Genomic DNA, 26,096 nt, shown 5'->3' with positions numbered 1-26,096 from the left:
AGACTGAACCCAGTGCAAAACAATAGATAACTTCATATTGATCAGTGAGGATGAAAGGTTTCACACATGGAAGTCCTGACCCCTCTGCCCTGCGGTCAGCTGGTTCCAACATAAAGTTTTCACCTATAGAGGAAGTTTACAATCTGTCCTCAGTCTCATCGTGATAGAATTATTTTGTGGTCTTTTTAAAAGGAATTCCAGTTTAAATTGTCACAAAATAAAGATTCTATGCTTCACGTTCTTCTCTGAGTAATTTACTAAATTAAAAAAGGCTACATGACAGAAGTTGCAAAGTAAATTTTGATAATTGGTGTTTAAATTCTTATCAGATGAGAATATATCTGTTCAGTTGAAAAAAGATATACAGTTTATGTGTACACACTCGAAGTTAACACTTGTTTTCTTTGCATATTTAATCTATTGCATAGAAGGCTGCTTGCTATTTGACAGCTTTTTATATCGTTAGATTTTTGCCTATATTTCCTTAAATATGCCACTATTATACAACACCATGTCGTGCCGGGCCACGCGGCCTCGGCCCGCTCTGCCCGGCTTCACTGACCTGGAAGTGGACAAAGCAGTAAATAAGACGAATGGAATAAAAGTGCAGTTTTTACTTCATCTAGCAATTCTTCATTTTGAATCTCGAAGTTATTGTTTTGCAGCTTCAGACAAATTGCAGTTGATGAGAGGAACTCTTGTGACTGTAAAAGCTGCAAACCCCCACATTCGTCCCAAGTTTCCAGCAGCACACAGCATTTGAACTCCTGCGCTTTGCGAATACTCGGAGAGAGTAATGAGCTTAACTTCTAATGCAGTGCAGCCAGAGCGCTGTGTTAACAGATGCACCGCATGTGTAAACGCTCAATATGTGCGTGTAGCACAGAGTATCATGGTAGATTACGGCGCTAGGATTTATGTTTCTCATTCACGCAAAAGCTGAAACTTCCCTCCCAACAAAGTGAAACTCTCAGATGTGCGGCGGGGGCCTGGGCAGCTCTCGGGAGGAAGCAGCAGCTCGTGGATACAATTTCTCATGTTGACACAGGATAAAACTCAAAGACCTGACACTGAACTATGAGGACCCAGAGGAAGGAAGGGAGACCGGCCAATGCAAAGGTGTGGGACCAGAAGCTTTCACATGCAAAAGGAAGCGGCGATTCTTTCCGCTCATCAGGTTTAAATGATTTTAGGAAACTCCATTAGAGAGAGCTGTCTAAACATGCGAAGAATATGAATATTGCAGCAAGACCCACATTTTCGGTACATGAGGAAAGCCATTACAGCTACATGCTTGCTGGGCTGGGCTCAAACTTCCTCTTCCATTTCCCCTCTGTGTCTTTAAAGTTATACGTTCACCTATATTCAACATCTTTTTGATAAATATCTTATATTTCATGTGCCGGTTTGGAAAGTTTGAGCTCGCCCCTCACATATGCCGGCAACACCTCCTCTGAAATGGCTTTCATCACATTCTTTTTCATATGAATAAATCATATTTATGAGAGCGCTGAAACAAAGCCTTTTCTATTTCCGTCGGCGATGACGCATTCGTCTTCTGAAATCACAACGTGAAACACTGAACATGAAAGAGGTCTCCCCACCATTTCCCCGCTTTGAGATTCGGGTTTTGTGAAGTTCGTCCCCCCTCTTTGTAGATTGTCTTATATATAAGTGACACATCTGTTATGTAATGGAAAATGCATTAATTTTAGATGATGCCGTTCATGTTGTTTTTGCCATTCTTGTGTTTTTTAAAGAGAGAGAAGTTTGCCAAGTTTCACATTAAAAATACACAAACTAAACCTCAAATCTGTAACAGAGATCAGCCCTTTATTTATTAATCTAATGAAGCCTGAAGTGGTGGTAATAATGTAAAAATGTTAAGGTACATTTGTATTTTATTACAGTATTATCAATAGTGAGAGTAAACTGAAAAAAAATTCTTTTTGTGTGACTAAGTTAACAACATTGACAAGTCTTCGCGATAGCAATTTAAATCCCGTTATACGTAACTGTAATTTAATTACATGAGAAATATGATGGCAATAAAGCACTTCAATTCAATTAAAACAGAGACTTGGGGGAGTTTCTTTTCCCAGCATGCACTATTTACTCTAAGTTAAGAGGTTAATATGAAAAAGGGATAGTAGCGTAGAGTTTTAAAAGGATTTAATTAAAAGGCGTATTTGTCAAACTGTAAAAACTATAAAGTGATGACAATGCCAAGGATTCACGGTGCTGCACATGATCTTGGATTCAACAGGATGTTGTTCACTCTGAATACCTGAAAGTTCTCATCACTTTTATTTTGAAATTAATGTTGTGGATGGATATGTTTTTGTGTGGTCTGAACCAAAATATTTGAAGCCAGTTTTTAAACTGAAATCCTTTGAATCACAGTTGTAGTATTTAGTTTCAAACCATTACACCCCGCATGTGAAAATCCAAATTTTCATATGATATCTTTTGGCTCACAGTGAGAATATTCCATTTGTCTCTAAATTTCCTCTAGCTGTGTGATTGTCCTGTGATGGATCAGTATAAAAAAGTGGGTAATCAGAAACTTTTAGTAACAAACTTAAAAAGAGTTTGTTTTTTTTTTTTTCTGTGTTTGTGCAATTCAGTTAAAAGCATGCTGTGAAGGGAATAACACTGCAAAATACCATTGATTTTCTTTGAAAATTGGTCTTTGGTTGGTTGTTAGCGCTTGCAAACATCTGTCAATCAGTTTTAGAGTTGCTCTGTTTTCCACTTAGGCTCCTTTTTCTGCTTTTCAGTTCGGCTTCAGTCTTGTTTAACTTCAAATCAAATAACTCACTTTGATATGAATACGCATTAATATTTCATTCATGGAAAAATAATTCTGCGAGGCTGCTTCTCGCCATCACACACCATCGCCATGCTACTTAATTACTGAAAGAGATTTAGTTTGAAACATAAGCCTTTGATCTGAGTCAGTGATTAATACAGCCAGGGTTTAGTTGTCCAAATCACCGGCAGATGCTCTGCTAAGCTTCACGGCCTCAGCAGGCAGGATGATGGGATCTCTGGTGCTCAGGGGGGAGACTTTGAGAAGTGGGGAGGTGGGGTTCACATTGATCATAACCCAAATGTGGGCAGCCATTTTCAGTGGCAGCCTTGTATGTCTTCACTTGCTCTCATTCCGTTTGGTCCTGATATGGTCTTTATGTTCCTATTCACCTGACTTTCCTCTAAGATTTATTCTGCTGTTTACAGTCTGATGGAAAGGGAGCCATATCTAATGAAATATTCCCTTTCAATTCTGTTTTGCAGCAGGCCTTGGATTCCAACCTCAGCAATCTCATCAAGAGGACCAGTGAGTTGGAAAGTCTGATGGGCAAACTTATCCAGACCTGCCAGCACGTGGAGGTGAGGTTGTTTATCTGTTACCTCTCAGGTGGGGCGCTCGGCGTCTGTGGCATTTCATGGGCAACAACTCATTAAATTATTAACCTCATGATGAATTGCTGTATCTGTGAGCGGCATGTTATCATGTCAACAAGACGGAGTGCTTATTTGTTTGCAGATCAATAATATCTGCAGCATGTGCATATAAATCAAGCCACTTCACAGCATGTGGAGACTTAAATAATCCACGTAATTTGTACGGACGGTTATTATAAAGTGTCTTGTTTAGTGGGCCTATCAAATGAATGATGGCCTGTAGTTTTGAAGAAATTGTTTAATTTTACCACAAAGTTGAAAACGGCTCCACAGCTGCAATACTAAAATGAGAAATTTAAGATTTCATAAGAGACACTTAGAGGGATTTTCATATACAATAGCTCGGCTCGTCACTTTATCACCAAGGCAGATGGAGGTTTGTAAAACTCCATCTAATTAAAACTATGAATTAATGAGTAAATAACAGCCTTACAACAATGACTCAGTAAACATTGGTTTTATTGAATCTGCTCTAAAAACTCTCATCTGTAACTCCGCCGAATTAGATGCAGCTGAAACGAAGCACAACAAATGCTCATTAATTTCAGTGACGAGGCGGCCTCATCAATGGATGCTGCACTTGACAACCTGTGAAAAATGAGTTCAATTACACTTCTCGTAACGAAACAAGCCCAGATTCAAGGCAGCATCTTTTTGGAGAGGAATTAGTTAATATAGATTTATTAAAACAAAACAAAAAAACACCAGCTCGAGATGTTGCTCTGTCACTTCATCGCTGGAGCTTTTGATCTTGTTTTCAGGGGAGAAACTGGAAACAAGGTCAGCTGATTGTGCTCCCTCCTGTCAAGCATTAGAAGACAGTGTCATCCTGTGATCTGGTTTCCTCGTCACGTAACGTTTGCAGAAGGAAAGAAAAAAAAAAAACAAAACAAAAATGGTGTTGCGATGCATGCTGGAATGAAAGTTGCGCATAGCGAACAAGTATGCAGCACCACATGTGACACGAGGCAAATTGATAACAAAACACCATGATTCACTGTCTCTTATCTGTGCTCCCGCTCCGTCCAGGTAAATGCATCGCGGCAAGAAAACAAGCTGGTGGAAGAGTGTGACCTGCTGATTAATATCATACAGCAGCGAAGACAAATCATAGCCACCAAGATAAAGGAGGGAAAGGTATTTTTTATCACCCCTTGTATCTTCATGTTTGTTTGTTTATCGCCTTGTCTGAGTTGATAACCTTGCCTTCGAGCAAATACCTGAGCGTGGTGTTTTTATTAGAGTGCAGCAGCAAGAAATGGGTTGAATTTATGTATCTTTCAAACGCTGAGGTGATTATGTCATGTGTGAAGGTCGCATTTATCTTAATACGCATGAAAAGTTGAATTTGAAAGTGTTCAAACATAACTCAGGTGTTTCAGTCCTGCAGTATCTGCTCTGTGGAATAAAGTAATAACGTGCAATAATTTGGGTAATTTTTAATGTATTTAAGCCAGTATTGCAATAAAATATTCATACTTTTCTTTTATGCAAACATCATGGAAATATATTTAGGAAAATGATGACTATACCATCCATTAGACCTAAATTTTATAAACAAAGGTTTCAAAGATATATAGTGTTGTTTGACTTTATTGGAAAAAATGTGATGATAATGGATCAAATCTTCTTTTACACTATTGGCGAGTTATGACACTGTTGACTTCAATGCACTGAAAAAGGCCAATATTATTACTTTATCAGTCTTTATAACATTATCAGTTGTTCCATGTGTTGTAACCCAATCGGTGTTCATGTGTGTCACAGTGTGGCCATGTGGGGAATGTGAGATTATTCCACCAGATGTTCCAGATCGTCATATGTTGGAAGAAATTATCATACACACATCACAACCAAAATAACAAGCCTACGGTTACAAGCTCAATAAAAGGCTTCATGGTCCTTGGCTGCAACAGACTCCAGCCATCTGGCAAATCCGGGTTTTCTCACTCCTTTTTTTGAATATTTTTGATGTTGATGCTGGTTTTGTTTGCTAGTCCTCCTCCCTGCGTCTCATCCCTCATCACTGTCCTCTTCTCTCTTGTTTTTTTTTTGTGTCCCGATCGACTTCCTGACCCGAACAGATCTTTCCTGACCGAGCGCCTCGGGCGCAGTCGACCGCTCTGCTCCTCACGCCCGTTGTTCTGAGACGATCCTCGCTCGTGTCCCACGCGCAACAAACTCACGGTCGGCTGGAAACGTGTCGCATGAGAACAGATGCCTTCAGGGATTACAGCAAACACTGTGGCGGTCTGATTACAGCTACACGTTCATAATAGGGTCACATTATCTTACACACAGCCTATTTTGAGATTATTGATCATACAGAGGTACGAATTGTTGTTTAAGATATGATGACTGTTGTAGACTTGGCATCAGGATAAAAGCATGAGGTGGTCAGCAGTGTATATAAGTATGTGTGTTGGATTTGGTGAGCTGGTGCATTTTCAGACGGCGAACTGGGTTTCGTTGGGTTTTGCTCTGTTTGGAAGGAGTTGCTTTTGCTTCATTGCTCTTCTTTTATTTTTAGAGAATCTTATTTATTGATGATTGTCCTTCAGGTGCTCTTGTCCGGTCCACAGTGGATGCAGCCTGCTTGCTTGACACCAGTCTTAAGCCAGACGCTCTTCTTACATCAACTGTCAGCGGAATTTGAACCTTTGGTCATTTCTTTAAATTCATCTAAACTTTTTAAAATACTTAGTCATTTCACAGCTAATCTTACCTGCTTTAAGGAAGTAATTTACATTACTGATGTCTCCAAAATATCTTAGATTTTCATTACATGAGCAAAAAATATGTTATATGTCACATGACCTGAGGGTATTTTTTGTTTTTGATGTCCATTTGCTCTCAGAGAGGCTGCATAGTGATGATGTTTTTACAGCAACTGGGAATCTTGGGGGAAAAAATCCTGCAATATGAGGTGAAATATGTCTGTAATTTCACTTGTGGCCACAAACAAGTCATCCAGCCCAAATTACTTTGTGAAAGCCATCAGAGGGTAATAAAACACAGACATGATCCGTCTCTGTTTGGATTGGTTTAGGCACAAAAACAATGTGGCTCAACGTAAGAAAAGATCTGGGCCTGGGCTCATATACCTTTTGTCATCACGAGTGCAATAAACACGTGGTGAAGGCAAAGCAATGGCCAAAGTGAAAAGAGCCGTTAACCTCTGGGCTGAAACATAAAACAAACAGCGGTCCTTCAGGATGGGCTTTGCATACTTGTGGCCTGCTTGAACTGACTGACTCATCGCGGCCCGTTGCTGTGTTTTGTCTCTGTATTTTTCACCCGCTCTGAAAGATGTCTGGCATGTTGCGAATATCTTCAGCGTGATTGTGCCTCTTCAATCATTTCCTGTCGCGGCCCTCCGAGAGCTGCTGGCGAGATGGAGCCCTGCTTCCTGTGATGGGACTCTTTCCTTCCTCACCTCATGCCTCATGTCGGGCTGCAAGGCCGCTAAAGCGCGGACAGGCGGTTGAACGGCGCCGTGACTATAACGGTGTCCATAAACATGTGGAATCAGATTTTTCTCCCTTGCAGGATTTTATAATTAGCCTTGGGAACCCTAGAGCACCTGGCAGGTTGGCGTCTCGTCGGCGGGGTATTTACTGGTTTATTTATCGACATGACCTGTTTTTTTTCCCCTTTTTGTTTGTTTTCAACCAGACTGTGAGGCTGAGGAAGTTAGCCCAGCAGATAGCCAGCTGCAAGCAGTGCATCGAGAGGTCCTCCTCCCTCATCACTCAGGCCGACCAAACCCTCAAAGAGACGGATCACACTCGCTTCCTCCAGTCGGCTAAAAGTATCTGCGAGAGGTGAAGCGACGGAAAAATGCAATCCTGACAGCGAAAAACCGATCGAGTGAAAAAGCTGTTTCTCTAGTATTTGTCATTGTCTTTTGCAGAGTGTCTATGGCAACAGCTTCCTCGCAAATCCTGCTCCCGGAAATAAACCTGAATGACACCTTTGATACCTTTGCTTTGGATTTCTCACGGGAGAAGAAAATGTTAGAAAGCTTGGATTACCTCACAGGTTTGTCAAGTTTAACCTGTTGAAAACAATATTTTGTTGTGCGACTTGAAACCACAGAGTAGCGTAGTGTTCATAACAACAGTGTCCACATTTTACGTCCAGGTTGGGGAATGCATGTTCTCCGTGTGTTTTTACTGTTTTACTTTCACTGCGTTCAAAAAAGAACATGTATTTGTAGCAAATTGGTGACGAAATTACTCAAAAATGTGAATGTGATCGTGTGGACTGGAAAACTGTGCTGGGCCTTTAGCTACTGAAAGTAGAATTCAAAAAATGTTGTATAACGAACAGGTTTAAAAATAATTTAAACTTGTTTCATCTAATATATTTTTAATTTAAAATATTCTATTTCTTAGGATTCTGTTTTTTTTAACAGGAGGCAATACATATTACAATTCACTTTTTAAATATGTGAAACATTCTATTCATATTTTTGTCAATGCAAAAATAGCTTTACATTTTTTTCAGTTGTGTATGTACTATTTTAGTTAACTAGATTATAACGAAAACTGCATTGTTTAATTTCTAATGTACATTATACAATTCTTAAAATTTTGGTATGTTTATGTATTTTTGCATAATTTGTTATTTCATGTTAAAAGTGCAGGTTTATGTGAAAAACTTATCTTTTATTTTTGGAGCATCGATGTTGTCAGCTCAGGATAGAAGCAGTGTGTTTATCTTTTAAATAAGGGTTTGTCAGTGAGTGGCAGAGAACTGAAAACCTCAGGTATTTGAGATGTTTTTTTTCTGGCGAATGGAAGAGGTTTGATTGTTTATCCTCGGCTCCTGTTGTGCGGTGTGTATTTAACTCTGCATGGGGGATCTCGCTATAATAGCTGGAGGAACTCCAACCTAGATTAATTACACTTTTCAGAATGAAAAAAAACAAACAAAAAACAATCGGATGGTGCTATTTATCCACCAGAGGTCCTGACAGCATTTTTTTTGGGCCACTTTATTTGATGTGTTTGTGTACTGAATGCATCCCACTCAGCTCCCATTACTGTTTTTGGACAACGTTCGCCTTTTGTTTTCCCTCCGCAGCGCCAAATCCGCCGGCAATCCGCGAGGAGCTCTGCACCGCTTCATATGACACAATCACAGTCCACTGGACATCAGACGACGAATTCTCTGTTGTTTCGTACGAACTTCAGTACGCCATATTTACCAACCAATCCAATGTTGTCAGTAAGTATATACGCAGTTTCCTTATGGGAGCGCAGCATGATGTCTGTGGTGGAAAACATAACGGTGACAGACGGATTTGAAAGGAATGAGGGGCTGTGTTACAATATCCAAACATAATACTGGGCTGTAGCTACAAGAGAGAGGAGCGCTCTCCTGGCTTGCACAGATAATGAGATGTTACCAAAATACACTACAATTTCTGCACTGCCTCGGAAGAGATGTGAAAATAACAGAGCGGCTTCGCATCCGCATTTACATTGCAGGCTTGATACTATCTCCAGGTTGAAATGAGCAGCACACTGTGTGAATTGATTACATTAATGCGCTCACATGCTTAATCAAGCAATTTGTTCTTATCTGCTCCGGCGCCTGCACACACTAGCAGGAGTGTTAATGTGACGATGTTTAATGAGTCAAAAATAGCAATGCTGTTGCACTGCGCTGCTTCATTCCTCATTTCAGCGGACTTTAAGAGCGGCTGATTCTGGGTCAGTGACTCTGCGTCTGTGCTGCAGGTCTGTGTAACTCTGCTGACAGCTGGATGATAGTGCCAAACATCAAGCAGAACCACTACACCGTGCACGGACTCCAGTGTGGCACCAAATACATCTTCATAGTGAAGGCCATAAACCAGGCCGGCAACCGCAGCAGTGAGCCAGGGAGACTGAAGACCAACAGTAAGTCAGCAGCTCAACACCATTCTCCAAGTCATCAATTGAGATTCACGTGTTTAACGTTTTGGTTTTCTGTGTTTTAAGGTCAGCCTTTCAAACTGGACCCAAAGTCTGCGCACAGGAAGCTGAGGGTGTCCCACGACAACCTGACGGTGGAGAGGGACGAGACCTCGTCCAAAAAGAGCCACAGCCAGGATCGCTTCTCCAGTCACAGCAGCTATGGCGTCACGGGAAACGTCTACATCGACAGCGGCCGCCATTACTGGGAAGCTCTGATCGGAGGAAGCACATGGTAAAACGCTTCCCTGATTGCTCTCTAAAACTATGATGTGTCTCAGATAGTTTTTCAGTCCAGTTTTATTCAGAATCTCAACAACTGATCTTTGTGATAGCTTGACACAGTCAGGTTGATAGTAATACTCTGTTATGTACTGTTTTTATATACTTTGATGTAGTTTTTTCCTTATACAAGTATACAGTTTGCATAATGTTACCTGTCTTTGTGACCATTTAGTTTAATTTTTAATTTCTAGTATCACATATTGTTTATGTTGTATAATGAAATTGTTGTCGTGTAATTGATTTATACTTCATTGTTTGGGAAATCCATCAAATTAATGCTGTTGTTAATGCAGTTAAAGCCAACTAACTGCTATGTACTGTAACTGAGATTTTAAATAGTTTCACAGAAGACTGATTTGGACCTGCTCTTCAGCATTTTTAAACAGCAGCTCATTTTCTTCTAATTACTATTTGGGGCATTGTAACAGAAGTTCCACTGTACTGCACATTGCCTGTACTCTTTCAACACTGGCGCACAAAAAGACAAATGCCATTTATGTGGATTTATTAATCTGTTTTGAAGTCCTAATTTGTGGCTCTTCACTTGTGGTGCAGGTTTGCGGTGGGAATCGCTTACAAGTCCGCTCCGAAGCACGAGTGGGTTGGTAAAAACTCTGCGTCCTGGGTGCTGGCGCGCTGCAACAACTCGTGGGTGGTGCGCCACAACAGCAAGGAGATCCCCATCGAACCCTCTCCCCACCTGCGGCGTCTCGGAGTTCTGCTGGACTACGACTCCGGGCTGCTGTCCTTCTACGACGCCGTCGGCTCTCAGCACTTGCACACGTTCGACATCGACTTTGTTCAGCCCGTCTGCCCCGTGTTCAGCGTGTGGAATAGATGTTTAACGATACTCAGCGGACTGCCCATCCCCGATCACCTCGAGGGAACAGACTACAACTGATGTGAGCGAGCGGAGGCCGAACGGCCCGCCTTCCAAACTGTGACCCAGACACATCCCTAGTAATTAAAAACAATTCAAATCAAAATCGCTGCCATGAAAGCTTTGACATTGGGGCTTTGTGGAAGTTAATTGGAGTTATGGAAGAAATTATTTTGAGGCACTTGTAAATGTATTTCTTTTTTTTTTTTTTTTTTCTTGGTTTGCACATTCATGTACAGTACATTATACTGCTGGGTGGTTTTTGGAGACTTGCTTACCATTTAAAATGTTGAAATATTTTAAATTGTTTGATTTCTAAGCTCATGTGACATGTTTGTGTGTGTGCGTGTGTGTGTGTGTGTGTGTGCGTGCATGTGCGTGTGGTGCTTTTGAAGATAATCATCAGTCTTCAAGTGATTCCTTTGTTCAAATCTTTTGGAAGGTTGATTTATGGACAATTTTTGATTTTTTGTTTTTGTGTTAAAAGTTATAGCACTTTGTTAGGATAAGAGTGTCCCTAGTAAATGTATTTTTAAGACACTTTTATTATAAAACACATGTTTACCAGTGACTGATTTTAAGGGAAATGCACTTAAATAGATCCAGTAATAATAGTAAAAATTAGTTTTACCTAGAATCCAACATTTTTAAAATATTTATTACCTGCAAATGCCTTTGTACAGTTAGATCCATCAGATTATTCATCTCCTTCTTCTAGCATTTCAGAACAACTCCTCCATAAAGTTTTTACATTTAAAGTTCTCGAACAACATGCAATAAATCATATAATTACCTGTGTGGATTGTCTTCTTTGTTTCAGTATGTACTACAAATGTGTCTCAATAGGAAAACAATTAAATACATGCATATTGTTTGCACTCATTCACTTTGGGGTTTTTACTGAGGCATGGATAAGTGTCCACAACAGGGTGAAAAGAAAACAGCAACATCAGCGTGGAGGAAAGTGTCACTGTTTCTTTATGAATCTCTGACCTGCACTGAACCAAAATACAACTTTTGACAAGATTTGCTCTGACATCTCTTTTTGTACTGAAGTAACGTGGCTTGAATTCTGCAGCGTCTCCCTTCAACTAAGTAGACAAGAGCAACGAAAAAAGAGAGGGAGGGGGAAGATCTGAACTCTCTGTGACCCCTCTATGAGACACCCTGCAGATAAGCCACCTCCTCCTTGTAACACCATTAAGACAGGATTTTGAGACGTGTTCGTTTTTTTTATGTAAAGAAGTGACAGTGGTTTGATGGAAGCTCGATAAATGCACTATTGTAGATTGCACTGCCATTTTCAATAAAAATACAAAGATATTGTTTAGGAATGATTTAGGAATGGTCTCTGTTACAACCTAATTAAAGCTGTCCTATGATGATATGACCTCTCTTAAACAGTTTTATTTCGTTTTGGTGTACACAGGTTTTATTGAACTTTGCAAAAATGTGTCGCAAAAAAAACAATATATTTCCTTTTTTGCATTTTAATTGTTTCCAAGCTTCAGCATGTTGTTATCAATCTGTACAATACAGCGTTCACAAACCTTTCATTTCGAGGTATTCCCACTGATTCGAATCACTGACAAAAACAGATACGTCAGTTGCACGTTTGAACCTGTGTTCTCTGAACAATATGAGAAAGTAGACACCAGGTATAGAAAACCACATCAAATCAAAGTTTTTCTTTGTGCCATGCTTTTTCCTCCACCTTACTGAACAAACAGACACATTGGTGTTGACAGAGTCGGAAATATCTCATCTATATGACTGCCAAACGTAGATTCAATGGGCACATGGCTGACTGTGAGTTGGAGAAAATCAGTTTGTCAGATTGAATGAAAGGACTAAGTTTACAATTTCCCTCAGGGCTCCACCTGCTGGAATTGTTTTTGGAGGAATAAATATTGATGCAAGGAATTACCCCCTTTGTAATTGATTGTTTGTTGTACAAATATTCACAAAACAACAAAGACTACAGTCAAAAATAGAATATCAGAAGTAGGCGTCAGGACAACATGAACGAAAACAGGAATTTGGCCCACCCAAGTTTTTTTGTAAACATAAGATCAGCAAAGTAAGTTTAAGCTTTGTTGTATTCCAACAAAAGTGGAAGCGCTTAAGTAAAAAACCAAAAACCAAAAAACCAAAAAAAAAAAAAAAAAAAAAAAAAAATCAAAATCAGTTTTAAGCTATTGAAGTCCACCTAAGAAAGCTGAAGGTCTATTTACAGTTAATATAATTGCGACTTGATTAATTTTTGACATAATTTGAAGCACTTTGACTTGAATTTTTAAAAAATTTTCAATACAGGATACACACTACTCATATTTAGATTTAGTTTATGTAATATAAATTGCAACAATAGCAGTCTTTCAGAAATCAAGTATCCTAAAAAATGAACAGACCCCTCCCCCCCACACACACACCCACTCCCAAATACATTTTTAAAAAATGAAAAATAAGATCACTTTATACTTCAGAATCACTTCATCACTGTTCCTGCAAATGTTAGCTTTTTTACTGTCATTCATGTAAAGACTGAAATTATTAGATAGGTACAATAAGAAGGAAACTATGGATGCATAAATGCAAAAGTCCCAAATGAGGATGAACTTCTCTTGGTTTAACTTTTATGCTGAACAACATACTTTACATCATGTTGCCTCTCACAGAAAGGAAGTAAATGATTGGTTTTAGGTTGTAATATTTCCAAGTTCATCTTCACAGCCGTCTCTGAAGCTGACTGCATGGAAATGTAAACTAAGATCGGTTCCGCCCACACATCTAAGCCCCGCCCCTCCATATAAGCCCCGCCCACGTTCCCGGAACAGGAAGTACCTGTCAGTGCGTTGCTGCTGACGTTGACGCTGTCCACAGCGGCTATGGCGTCCACAGATCAGTCTCTGCTGGACCTCACTGACAAGGAAACCAGGGAGAAGCTGTCTTTATGGGACCGCCGCACGGACGCCACGGCTCCCCTCACGGAGAAGCAGATGGACTCCGTCCTGGAGATCCGAGCTGCGGCTGAAACTCTGTCTGTACCCTCGGAGGTGAGCTTCGAATCCGGGGCAGCTAGCCACCGGCTAACAGCGCTGCTAACTTACTTTATACACGCAAGTGGGGATAAGAAGATAAAGAAGCTGTATTTTTAGCACGTCGTTGTTAAAATAATAATGGTTAATACTGTCACGGAATGCCAACAAGTTGACTATTTTTTGTCGGACTTGCTGTTGTACTCCGAGACTAGTTGTAGCCATTGAGCTGAGCTAGCTTCAAGTGGAGCCATGTTTTTGTTTTGCAGCTTCCCATCGAGGACCTGTGCAGCCTGTCCTCTCGGTCCCTGCAGTCCCCCTTCACAGCCACTGTCCCCGCTTCCACTGAAGACGTCCTGCTCAAAGGTTTCCAGATGCTGGATATGGAAAATGACAGGATCGAGACTGCACAGCAGGTCTCCATCTCCTCTGTTACTGGACTTATTGCAGCCTGATCAGGTTCACTGAGGTGATGCGATACCTTTCTGTGTTGCAGTTTTTTGCCTGGTTTGCCAAGCTCCAGTCAAACATGGACCAGGATGAGAGCGCAAAGTACAGGTGCGTCAATCTTTTAATTCTTATTTCTACACTGTTGTGTCATGCTGTTTGCTGAATAAGAGAACTGTTTGAAGTTACAGGACATGCAAGATCAGACCAGGAACCAAATGCTTTGACATGAAACATGCGCTCAAATTACCTCACACTATTTATTTATCATATACTTAACCTCTTGGGGATCTTTGTGTTGTCACTGTCCTAAAATAAGCTTCAGATTAAGCTTACTTTAAGGCAAGTTTAGAATAAATTTAACCCAGTTTAACACATCTTCATCCTGCAAAAGTGGCTCAGAGGACTCATGCAGAGATGGTCCTTTCAATAATCAGATTTTCTTTTAATTTGAGAATCCTTAGTCAACTTTGCACTGTGCTCGAAAACTAAACTGTGTATCTTGAGAAGAGTGGCTGAGATTTAGACAAGAAACTAACACATTTCAACCATTAAGATCTCCACTGGTTCATCCCAAACAGACTAAATATTAGAAGTTTTCCACCTATGTTTAAAAAAATCAGAAACTGTTATTTAAATTTTGTGATGGTTATGCTCCTATTCAACTGCTTTGTGGAGAGTAGTTTTTAACTGCGTAGACCTGGTTTAAAGTAGGTTACTTTGTCTCTTGCTAGAATCAAGGTTCCTGTAATCAGACCAGGGATGGGAGACAGTTTTAAGAGCTTGCTTAAAAGCTTTGCAATCAGAAGATGTGCAACATTCCACTTTGCATTTGTTCGATGCTGCAGATCAAATGTTTTCTTAAATTGTTGGTCATATCAGAATTGCTAGATGTTGAATGATGGCTGGGTTTTTGTATTTGACAGAAATCTCTGTCATAAATGTGCGCATAAAGCTCAATGAACGATCTTCTTATAGTGAAAAAAATTGTGTGACCCCTCTGAAACTTTGTCATTTAATTGGATGTAAAATGTGACGATGACAGCATTTTTTTCCTTTACCCAAAACTGTTTGAGAATTTGATTCCCAGAGAGCAACATCCTTAACCCTTACTAGAGCCCTGTAATCTGGTTGTCCACCACATCCTAGACAAAGAATGCATGAATACAGAAAAAAGAATTACTAAAGTATGATTGTATAAAAACAATATATTTATTTACATCAGCTTTTACAGTACTGCTTAGAGAAATAAACAAATGACTATGAATGGGCTTTTTTGAGTCGGGAGCACAAGGTCCGGTACAGCAGAATAACCTCTGACATGTCTGGAAAATGCTCCTGTTTTACATATTCAGCACTAAACCTTTCTCCCATGCTCTATTACTTCCTCGAATAAGGAGGTCGCTCCAGATGTTTTGCTTTATATTCATAATATCATCAATTTGTCCCATTTCTAAGCTTTAGCAGCTGTGCATCATGCTGGAACGGCTCCCTGCCTAATATGACGACCTTGATTAATGTATTGATCTTTTATAATTTCGCTGTCTTGAGAAAAATAAATTGATGCTGATATTGTTTCCCGTCTAGGAAAACAAGAGACGATCTAAACTGCTACCAGGAACAATGTGACGCTATTTTAAAAGACGTCAGTGCAGCTCTTGAGCAGTTGGACTCGCTCCAAAAGCAGTACCTGTTTGTCTCCAATAAAACTGGTGCCCTGCATGAAGCCTGTGAGCAGCTCCTAAAAGAACAGGTGCGGTAACACACGGTCCTGACTCCGAATAACTGCTCCATTCATTATTTATACTGAATATGCAAATACTGCAACTGTTGTTACTCCTGTAAATACCAATAGAATGTTCATTATTTAATTACTTGCAGGATCTTTATTGATTTTACATTTTGATTTTCTGTTAATTTATTCTTTAATGGATCCTTTTTATAATGACATTAAATGCGTAGTTACCGTATCTTCTTTACTTTTTAATGCGAGTGCATTTAGTATTTCTATTCAGGAAAATATACTTGGTATTTGTGAATGCCCTCCTTAACCAGGTAATAACAGAATAAGAAATTATGTTGTTATTGTGAAACTTCATCTGAAATTAGGTTATTATTGCAGCTTTTAAGTGACACTTTGTTTTGCCAGCTCTTGCAAATATCACGCTTGGATTTTGTGTGTCTGACTGTTTGGAGAAGCTGAAAAAATGTGAAATTGAACTGTCATCAAGTTGTTTTTTTTTAACTGTGGTTCTTTCTTTTTTTTGTCTCTTCAGTCGGAGCTGGTTGATCTGGCAGAGAGCATACAGCAGAAACTGTCATATTTTAATGAGTTGGAGAACATAAATACGGTAGGACTTGTTTCCTGTTGTCAACCTAATGAAACAATTAACCGCTGTAACTGTATGAACTGTGACATGCATGTCACTTCAGTTTTAATTAGATTTAACTATAATCATCATTTTAATTAGCAGCCTGGCATAACAATGACACTGAACAAACATAAATGTGTCGCTTTTGTTTTCGCTCCCATTTTTATATAAACAAAAGGCCTATTTCTCTCTTAATATTGTTCACAAATTTGTCTAAATCTTTGTTAGTGAGGACTTCAGACCAGGATGCTGATCAGACGGCAGGCTTATTGCACAGGCGTGTCTCAGACTGGCGACAATAAAAGGACACTCTGAAATGTGCAGTTTTACTGTATTGGGACGGTCAGAAAGCCAGTCAGTGTCTGGTGTGAGAACAGTCTGCCTCACGCAGCGCAACACATCTCCTTGGCATGGAGCTGGTCAGGTTGTTGATTGTGGCCTGTGGAATATCGGTCCACTCTTCTTCAATGGCTGTGCCAAGTTGCTGGATATTGGCAAGAAGGGGAACATGCTGTCGTACACGCCTGCCGATCCAGAGAATCCCAAACATGCTCACTGGGTGAGCGTGTCCAGCGAGTATATACTGGCCATACAAGAACTGGGATGTTTTCAGCTCCCAGGAATTGTGTACCGACATGAATCTGTGCATTATCCACGCTGTAACATGAGGCGGTGGTCATGGCTGAACGGCTCAGTGGCGGGCTTCGGGATCTCCTCACGGTATCTCAGTACGCCATCAGTAAAATGCACCTGTGTGCTGTCTATAACACACGCCTGCGCATAATGCAACCCCACCGCCGCCAAGGCTGACGCCATTCACGGTGTTTACATCAGCAAACCGCTCAGCCAAAGCACGCCACACACGCTGTCTGCCATCTGCCTCGTACAGTGAAAGCCGGGATTCATCCGTGAGGAGAACAAAGTGCCAGACGCCATCGAACGTGAGCATTTGCCCACTCAGATCGGTTATGACGACAGACTGCTGTCAGGTGGAGACGCCAATGAGGATGATGAGCACATAGAGGAGCGTCTGTGAGACGGTTTCTGACAGTTTTTGCAGAAATTTTAGTGCAAACCGGTTTGCTGCAGCAGCTGCCTGGGTAGCGGGTCTCAGACCATCTTGGAGGTGAAAGTGCTGGATGTGGACCGGTGTGATTATTTGTGGTCTGTGGTTGTGAGGCTGGTTGGATTCACTGCCCAGTTCTCTGATACCCCTTTTGAGATGACAGATGGGAGAAAATATTCTGGTGGACATTCCCGCAGTCAGCTTGTGAATTTCACGCTTCCTTACAACTTGCTGCCAGCTTCGCTCACACCTGTGCAATAATCCTGCTGTCTGATCGGCATCTCGTTCTGCCACACCCCAGAGGTGGTTTCTGTTTTCTCGGCAAAGGAGGAGTGCTCCCTCACAGATTAGAGAAATATGTGAGCAATATACGAGAGAAAGAGGCCGTTTGCGTGCATAGAAAAAATGTTCAATCCTCAAGTTCTGCTCATGAAAAATGGGAGCATGAACAAAAGTGTTGCATTCATATTTTTGTTCAGTGTGTCTTAAAATTGTTGGAATACATTTGTATGTATTGTGTAAATTTGTTTCTTGAAATAATAATTGGATTTAAGTTAGTATAACTTACCTCTTTCCGGTGTTTACTTTGACCTGATTTGAAAGTAAAACCATTACATATGTGGCGTTTGCTTTATAAAATGTTCAAATAGTCAGCTTGGAAGTTTACAATTTTTTGACGACTTGAAATTAATTGGGACTTCACTCCGTTGTCTTTGCAGAAGCTGAACTCGCCGACCTTGTCTGTAAACAGTGAGGGCTTCATTCCAATGCTGTCGAAGCTCGACGACTGCATAGAATACGTTTCTTCACACGTGAGTGGGGTTACAGTTTCACCTGCATGCTTTTAGTCTTTATGAGAATCACTGTGTTTGGTTAATATGTTGAATTTCTTCGGGAAAATACACCCAAGATGATAATTAATCACATATTTGTGTTTTCCTTGCAAAATAATCAATCCTCTGAGGTACTGAATGGACTGAAGAGACGCATATAACAAACTAGTGAAGACTTTTTTTTTCTTTTTTCTTACTACAGCCCAACTTCAAGGACTATCCGGTCTATTTGACCAAATTCAAGCAATGTCTCTCCAAAGCTATGCACTTCATGAAGATCCACATTGTAAACACTATGCAGAATCTCACAAGCCAGTTAACAAAAAGGGTGAGTACAGGTCGCGTACTCCTCTCACAAAGTCAACAGCTGTGTGTGTGTGTGTGTGTGTGTGTGTGTGTGTGTGCGCGTGCGTGCGTGTTGCCTGTTGTCAGTAGCTGTTTGCTTTTGTCTCCGCCAGGATCCTCTGGGTTTGACAAATGCAGACAACGCCTTCACACTTTATTATGTTAAGTTCAGAGCAGCTGCACCGAAAGTTAGAGTGAGTATACCTATTTCATCGCACACTCAAAGTGTAGGTTGCATTATTTCCCTTAATCTCCTGCAATAAAAAATAGTTGCTCCGATTTTGTTTCCTCAGTCACTCATTGAGCAGATTGAACAGCGAGCAGAAAAGATCCCCGAGTGAGTATTAACATTCCTGTTGAATCGGGAAAAAAAAAAATTCCACGGTTGTTGTCCTAAATGAACACATCAATCTTTATAATTGACACGAGCAGGTACCAGCAGCTCCTCGACGAAATCCATCAGTGCTATCTTGACCAGAGAGAGCAGCTCCTCAATCCCTGCATCAGATCCACCATTACAGACTTGACCAACCAAAACAGCAAAGACCACTGTGCTCTGGTAAGGCTCGGCTGGTTCAAAGTGGGGAGTGCCCTTTAGAATATAGCAAGGTGACATTTGAGCTTGCCGAGAATGGACAGTGTGGGCCCTCTGGGGTATTTTCTGCACTGTTTGTTAGAGACACAAAGCTGTGCACATGATAAATGAGCATAACCTGGGATTGTGTACAGCAGGCGTCTGGAGATTTCTCCTTGTTTTGTTCACCAGTGAATTGCTTTGCTGGGCGTTGTTTGTGCACCCTTCGTCATAGCTCATCTATAAAGCTGTAAATTACTCCGCTCTTTCTTTTCGCATTTGAAGTTTTTACCGACCTAAAGGTTGGCAGTAATTGATTGTGAAATATTTTATTCTAATGTTACACTCCAGACAAACCTGGTCCAGTTGTGGCTCCTGCTCAGACTATGTATTTTGATGCTGTTGTGGCATTTTAAACACTTCGCTAATTGGCTTGATGGGGATGCTGTAATTAAAGGTCAGACTTTCAAGCAATAAAACATCATAACAGCCGCACCACCTTTCCACAGCTTTCCTGTAATGAACCTTGAAAGGTTATGCATCGTGTTAATGACTGCTGTAATAGTTAATTGGGAGAATGTGTTTACTGGTTTTGTGGTGGAGCCGAAGTATTTGCTGGCTCGGCAGCGCGCGATCCTTAACTCTGTCTTTGTGCAGGTTCGCAGCGGCTGCGCGTTTATGGTGCACGTGTGTCAGGATGAACACCAGCTGTACAACGAGTTCTTCACCAAACCCACACAGAAGCTAGAGTGAGTAGAAACATTGGATGCCGACGGGAGAGCAGTCGAAGACATTTCAGTTTCAGTGTTTGAAATACAAATGAAGTGGAAGGAAAACTAGTGTTTTTCATTCCATGATTATTTCTGAGTTATCATCAAAGAATTGTTTTACTTAGACTCCAATTTTCAGGAAAGAGAGTATTTTAAAGAACTGAATTGTTTTCAATCTGACAGCGAGCTCCTGGAGAAGCTGTGCTTATCGCTGTACGATGTCCTCCGGCCTCTGATCATCCACATCATCCACCTGGAGACCTTGTCCGAGCTCTGCAGCATCCTGAAGAACGAGATGCTGGAAGACCACGTCCACAACAACGGTGGGTCCGGTCCTCTGCACTGCTTCTCACTGATCGTGAAGTTGACGCTCAGATTTGTTCTCACACATTGTTTTTGTATCATCCTTGCTTTGCAAAATTTTGTTCTGTTGATGTTTATTAAACTCTCTCTGGAATGGATTTCATTATTCACAACACCTACAAAAGAAGGATGCGTCTACAGAGACATCAAAATAAAGACAGATTGTTTGCAAAAGCATAGAATTATTAGATTTGTTTTTGGAGGTGTGAGCAGTGGGATGCTTTCATGGCGCCTGCTTATTTGTTCCCCCGACTTTTTCCATCATGACCCAACCGCATGCAGTCTCCCTATACATCACAGCGCCCTGCACAGCTCGACTCGCAAAGCATGTATATGTAGAATGTGTTCGCATGAAACTAGAAAGGGAGCTTTGAGGTTTTCCGGGTATTGGCTGATCAGTGACGTGACCTCTGTGTGTTTCTCTGCAGCTGCCCAGCTGGGGGCCTTTGATGCGGTGGTGAAGCAGATGCTGGAGGATGTTCAGGAGAGGCTGGTCTACAGGACTCACATTTACATCCAGACCGATATCACGGGCTACAACCCAGCTCCGGGGGATCTGGCCTATCCTGAGAAATTGGAAATGATGGAGGTAATGCTTGTGTGCTGGGAGGCATGGGGTCAGATTCAAGCAAATGCTCCAAATCATCGATACTTTAAAGCTTTACGTTGGTGTAGTGGTTAGTTTTCCTCGCACTGAGATCTGCTCTGGTTTAAGTCCAGCTTTCCCTTCAGAGTTTGCATGTTTTAAAAGTGCTTGCTCGGGTTTGTGGTTAAATGGTAACTCTGAATGTACATTGTCTGAAGTTTGGCTTGTTGCATAAAGCAGCATTGAAGATGTATAATTTATACTTACATATGTTCTTTATGTGTATCTTATATTCTTTATCCAGAACATTAGTGACTCCCAGAAGATCCTTGAAAAGACTCGATGTCTTAAGTGTAAATTTGGCCCTCGGAAGGCCTTTGGTCTGCATGCTGTTAAATATGCCTTTGAGTCCAGACTGATATTTCAAAGCCCCTAAATGTGTTGCATATTCTCTATTTTTATTAAAATCACTCGGTAGTGCAGAGTCTGGTATTTCTTAAGATATTTAGAAGTCTTTTTGTCTGTCGCTTTCTCCTCAACTTTAATTTCATTTTATGTTAAGCGTTCAAAGACCTGTAGACTTCTTCTGTAGTCAAGGAAGGAAAAAAAAAAAGAACGACATCTTACACTTTCTATCTACAGCTGCTTAAAAAGTTTGAATGTTTTAAGTTGAATTATGCAAATGAAAGTCTTGGAGGCTTCTGGTCTTGCGAATATCTACAGATGTTGTTAACTATGCCTTTGAGTCTCAGCTCATATTAAACAGCTCTGGAACGTGCTGCACTTTCAAATGCGATGTCGAATCTGTGCGATGTTCTCGATGCATTTCAGATGTTTATCTCGCTTTCTGTCTGCATACAGCTTTGCTTTACGAGTTGTATTTCATGATGTTTCTTACCTCTAAGAAGCCCCTAGGCCTCCTGTTGGAACAGAAATGGTGAAAAACATGACTCTACAGAATGGTAACATTCTCTCCCCACCACCTTTTGCTTGTCTGTCATCAATAGAGAATTGCTCAGAGCTTGAAGGAGGAACAGATGAAGCAGATGTCACAGGAGTCCATGTTTTCTGATGTACAGCTTGAGGATCCCGATGGCAGAAGAAACAGTAACGCTGGTCTGTTTCCAGATCGTGACATTCGCTTTCAGTTGCCTTTCTTCCACATTTGGTGGCACTGTCATCGAGCCGGTTGTCTTCTCCTTCTTTGTACAATGAATCAATGAATACAGGCAGTGTTGAAGCATCTCGAATACAGACATCTGTCTCTCCTGCTGATCTGCACGGCATGTGGTACCCCACTGTCAGGCGAACCCTGGTTTGTCTATCCAAGCTCTACAGATGTATAGACGTGAGTCCTCAGTTTCTCTCACTTGCTAAATTATTGCACCAAAGGGTGTTCAGTGTATATAGTTTTGCAGCTTGGCTATTTTTTTTTTTTTCATGTTTTTTTTTTAATGCCAAATCTTGGTCTCTTTGCAGAGAGCGGTCTTCCAGGGTTTATCTCAAGAAGCCTTATCTGCGTGCATCCAGTCCCTGCTTAAAGCTTCTGATATCATCCTGAAAAACAAGGTTGGCCCACATGGTTAACAATACTGTGTGGTTTTGTTTAGTTTTTTTTGCTGAACTTCAGAAACTCTTTATTTTTATTCAAATAGCCAGAAAAGTTCCTTCCCCCCCCCCCCCCCCCCCCCCCCCCCTACATAAGTAGGATCAGTTTCCTCCCTAGAATAAAGGTCCTTAAGGCTACAAAATCCTTAGCGAAAGCAGCTGCTCTGTCATTGAAAGTTTGTTTTAATGTGTGCTTTATCATGCTTTACCGAGCGTGCAGCAGACCTTCCTTTATTTATGGGCTCCTCTCACCTTCAAATATGCTGTCAATATCGACGCTAACTGGCCCGTTTCAACCCACCACATCAAATTAAAGCCGCGGCATCAATCTCAGAAGACAGTTTCCACTCTCCGTCTTTTTCCAGCGTTTTAGTTGCTAGCTAAGCTATAAATATTGTCTCCTCGTCTGTTTGCCACTGCACTGTGTTCCTCTTCTGGCCGTGGTTAATCAGTGCTTATTAATTAGAGATATTCCCTTATCTCCTCTGAGCCTGTGGTTTTTTTTTTTTGTTTTTTTTTTTTTTTTCATACTGGCGCTGGTTTTGATAGTCAGCCCTTCTGTGCTGGCAGTGTGGATTTTAACAGTGTGCTTTCGCTTTTCTGTAGACACAAATAGATGGGCAACTTTTCCTGATCAAGCACCTGCTGATTATGCGTGAACAGATTGCCCCATTTCACACCGATTTTGCCATCAAGGAAATCTCACTGGACCTGAAAAAAACGCGAGGTAAGATAATTAAAGGTGGAGGGGAACATTGGCGTTCGGCTCCATAAAGCCAGTCATTACATTTTCATGCTCATTAAGCAACTTGTGCCTATCACATGCACCGATGGCAACAATTAATGTGGAAATTGTAATCCGACGCCATAATGTACATTAACCAATGGCTCACGAGGGCAGATCTGCTCCGACTGCCACGCTCATCCCAGTCAAGGACATATTGTGAGTGCATCACTAGAGGGCACTCTAATGCTACACCAGCTGAGATTTAATCTCTGCTTTGTGTTCAGATGCTGCCTTCAAAATCCTCAACCCTAAGGCTGTTCCCAAATTCTTCCGACTTAACAGTCACAACGCCATACTTGAATTCCTGTTGGAGGTACTGTTCTTCTTCTTCTTTTCCACCTTTTCTACTAAACATACTATATACTTTATGTACTTTGATAGGACCCCGCCTCAGGGAAATGCCACTTGATAGTGCTAAAGCGTTTTTTTTTTTCTTCTTCTTTTCCCCGTGCTCCCCAGGGAACACCGGAGATAAAGGAGCACTACATTGACTCAAAGAAGGATGTGGACCGGCACTTGAAGTTCAGCTGCGAGCAGTTTATCCAGCAGCAAACTCAGATCTTTGTGGGGAACCTTGAGGAGTTTCTCACCAAGGTAACTGTTAGAGCGAAGGCAGACTTAGCCCGAGGCTGCGACGGCTCATCTTGACCTTCAATTTTTTTTTTCTTTTTTTTTTTTTTCAGCTTTTACCTTTAAAAAAAGGAAAAGAAACCTTTGACAAAAAAATCATTTTCTTATTCACTGATCACCGACGGTCTCGGTACTTAGCTGACAAGTGAAGATAAAACAGCTATTTCTCACCAAGGGTATCTAATTTACTTGCCTGGGTGGTGTGTTCATATGGTTGTTTACATTTTTTGTGCTCTTACAATATAGTGAATCTGCTGCAACTCCTCGCCTGTCTTTTTGTCTACCTGTCGCTTCCGTGTGTGTATTTATGTAAAAACAAGTCTAATTCAAGACATTATTAAATTGGCTGAACTGACAGCCGAGCATCTTGTCCTTGTTTGCGTATCTCACCCTAACTAACACAAATGAGGTCTCTTCTAACTGTTTCTTTTTTCTTTTTCTTTTTCTTTTCGGCTGTGACTTCTCTCAGGTTGCAGCTCTTAAAACTATGGCTATCCAAGGCGGTCCCACATACAGTCTGTCTCAGCAGCCTTGGGCACAGCCAGGTAAAATTCAACTTTAGGAAACAGCACGAGCATCATGCTGTAATTCATCGTGACCTGCAAGAGAACATGTTAATGCCTTTTTTTTTTTTAAAGTCATTCCTTTTTGTCTATTTTTCTCCCTCTTTCTAGCGAAGATCAACGACGTGGTGATGGCGACCTACCGGGTGATGAAGAGCAAGCTGCCCAGCACTTTACAGAGCATGTCCTTGTACTTAGCCAATAGAGACACAGAGTTCATCCTTTTCAAGCCTGTCCGGGTGGGTGGCAGACGAGCCAGAGTATAGCATGTACAGCATGACTCATTTTCTTTTCAAGTCATTGTTGAAGCTCAAAGAATTGCAGATTCCTTTTCACACAAGAATCACAAAGCACGAATAACATGATGCCGCACTCCAAGGTCTAATTTGTTTCAAATAATATAACTTGGAGGATGTTCACACTTTACTGACGAGCCGGGCTGATAACATGCCGACGGCTCCTGACGTGAGGTGAAGTTACAGGTCTACTGCGGGTCTACTGTGACGCTCCAGCGTTAATAAACCTCTTGCAGTGTTAGATCACATTTATACCTCGATGTTTCAGTCGAAAGCCTGTCACCTAATTCAAACGGAATATAAATGATAGTTCTGTGTGACTCCTGACTCTTTTGTTTAAATTTGGCTGGGAGATTGTGCCTTTAGCTATAAATTGCCGGTGCGATTGAACTCTAATAGAGAAATCTTTGTGCAGCCTGTGTAGTGTTCATCAAGGTGCCAGGTGAGGCTGAATGAGAGAGGAACAAAATTCAGCGGTTGACATGGAAACAAGATAGTGGAGGGGACATAGGCCAGATGGAAATGCAGTATTAATTTCCTTCCAGCACTCAGTAATAGCATGGCTCTTTCCACAGAATAACATCCAGCAGGTATTCCAAAGACTGCACGCTTTGCTTCAGGAGGAATACAGTGGAGAAGACCTTCAAATCATTGCCTGCCCATCTATGGAGCAGGTACATCACCGTGTGGATGAGCATACCCAGAAGGCACCTGGCTTATTTTGAATAATGCTGCTGCAGCATCCAAAATTCCAGTTCAAGTATCATTAAATATCAGATATCGGCTAAGCCACGGTGAGCGCTCATAATTTTTCACGGCTCTCTTTCAGGTTAACCTGCTGCTGTCCGTGAATAAGTAATGCCTGGTGTAGCGCTGTAATGTTGGCGAGTACCCCCTGGATAGCAACATGCTGCTGCACCTCCAGCCCCGACCAGGAGCTGGGAGGCTGAGTGGGAGAGATGACCAGAATACCGCACACGAGCTGCATACCGGACCAGGAGGGCTGAACTGATTGCAAGAAAGGGGGGAGAAAAAGAAAAAAAGCTCTGCACAAGGCCAAAGATTTTTGCTACAAGAGGCTCCAGCAGTATGAAGAGGTTCAGGTATTATTCATCTTGAAGTCAACAACAAGCTGGGAGGTGGAGAGTTACTTTTTGGGTACTGAGTTGATCATTTTGTTGACAGAAAAAAAGAAAAAAAATTGAAGCGGTGTTTTGGAAGG

The 26,096-nt window shown here is 41.2% G+C and overlaps 2 protein-coding genes across 7 annotated transcripts in view; both read left to right on the top strand.

Annotated features, from left to right (window-relative positions):
* mid1 (midline 1) overlaps positions 1–11,937 on the top strand; it is a 30,584-nt gene extending 18,647 nt beyond the window's left edge. For 4 of the 6 annotated variants that reach the window (XM_030111661.1, XM_030111659.1, XM_030111657.1 and 1 more), the window contains exons 4-11: positions 3,298–3,393; positions 4,498–4,605; positions 7,144–7,292; positions 7,382–7,509; positions 8,557–8,700; positions 9,216–9,377; positions 9,459–9,666; positions 10,272–11,937. In XM_030111661.1, coding sequence (XP_029967521.1) covers positions 3,298–3,393; positions 4,498–4,605; positions 7,144–7,292; positions 7,382–7,509; positions 8,557–8,700; positions 9,216–9,377; positions 9,459–9,666; positions 10,272–10,617 — 1,341 coding nt within the window. In that variant the 3' untranslated portion in view covers positions 10,618–11,937. The remainder of the gene's footprint in view (positions 1–3,297; positions 3,394–4,497; positions 4,606–7,143; positions 7,293–7,381; positions 7,510–8,556; positions 8,701–9,215; positions 9,378–9,458; positions 9,667–10,271) is intronic. The other 2 variants (XM_030111662.1, XM_030111663.1) reach the window with 2 other exon arrangements.
* Positions 11,938–13,394: 1,457 nt separating this feature from the next.
* On the top strand, positions 13,395–25,896 carry cog3 (component of oligomeric golgi complex 3). Its single transcript, XM_030111656.1, has 23 exons — positions 13,395–13,652; positions 13,904–14,050; positions 14,131–14,192; positions 15,669–15,834; positions 16,358–16,432; positions 18,239–18,331; positions 18,555–18,680; positions 18,811–18,891; positions 18,991–19,034; positions 19,130–19,256; positions 19,929–20,020; positions 20,225–20,364; positions 20,833–20,993; positions 21,998–22,106; positions 22,220–22,338; positions 22,470–22,559; positions 23,205–23,325; positions 23,610–23,698; positions 23,845–23,979; positions 24,485–24,560; positions 24,690–24,817; positions 25,450–25,548; positions 25,704–25,896. The coding sequence occupies exons 1-23, from the start codon at positions 13,485–13,487 to the stop codon at positions 25,731–25,733; spliced, it is 2,478 nt and encodes an 825-aa protein (XP_029967516.1). The 5' UTR covers positions 13,395–13,484; the 3' UTR covers positions 25,734–25,896.
* Positions 25,897–26,096: the final 200 nt, after the last annotated feature.

Source organism: Salarias fasciatus, chromosome 16 (genome assembly GCF_902148845.1).
Source record: "Salarias fasciatus chromosome 16, fSalaFa1.1, whole genome shotgun sequence".
NCBI lineage: Eukaryota > Metazoa > Chordata > Actinopteri > Blenniiformes > Blenniidae > Salarias > Salarias fasciatus.
The sequence above is the reverse complement of the archived record's forward strand: the minus strand, read 5'-3'. Positions and strand labels throughout refer to the sequence as shown.

What these genes read in the sequence shown, in the direction of transcription:
- cog3 (XM_030111656.1), top strand. Translation starts at nt 13,485, where the DNA reads ATGGCGTCCACAGATCAGTCTCTGCTGGACCTCACTGACAAGGAAACC. An exon ending in GATGAGAGCGCAAAGTACAG is followed by an intron (nt 14,193 to 15,668) that starts GTGCGTCAATCT and finishes TTTCCCGTCTAG; the next exon opens with GAAAACAAGAGACGATCTAA. An exon ending in TTGAGGAGTTTCTCACCAAG is followed by an intron (nt 23,980 to 24,484) that starts GTAACTGTTAGA and finishes GACTTCTCTCAG; the next exon opens with GTTGCAGCTCTTAAAACTAT.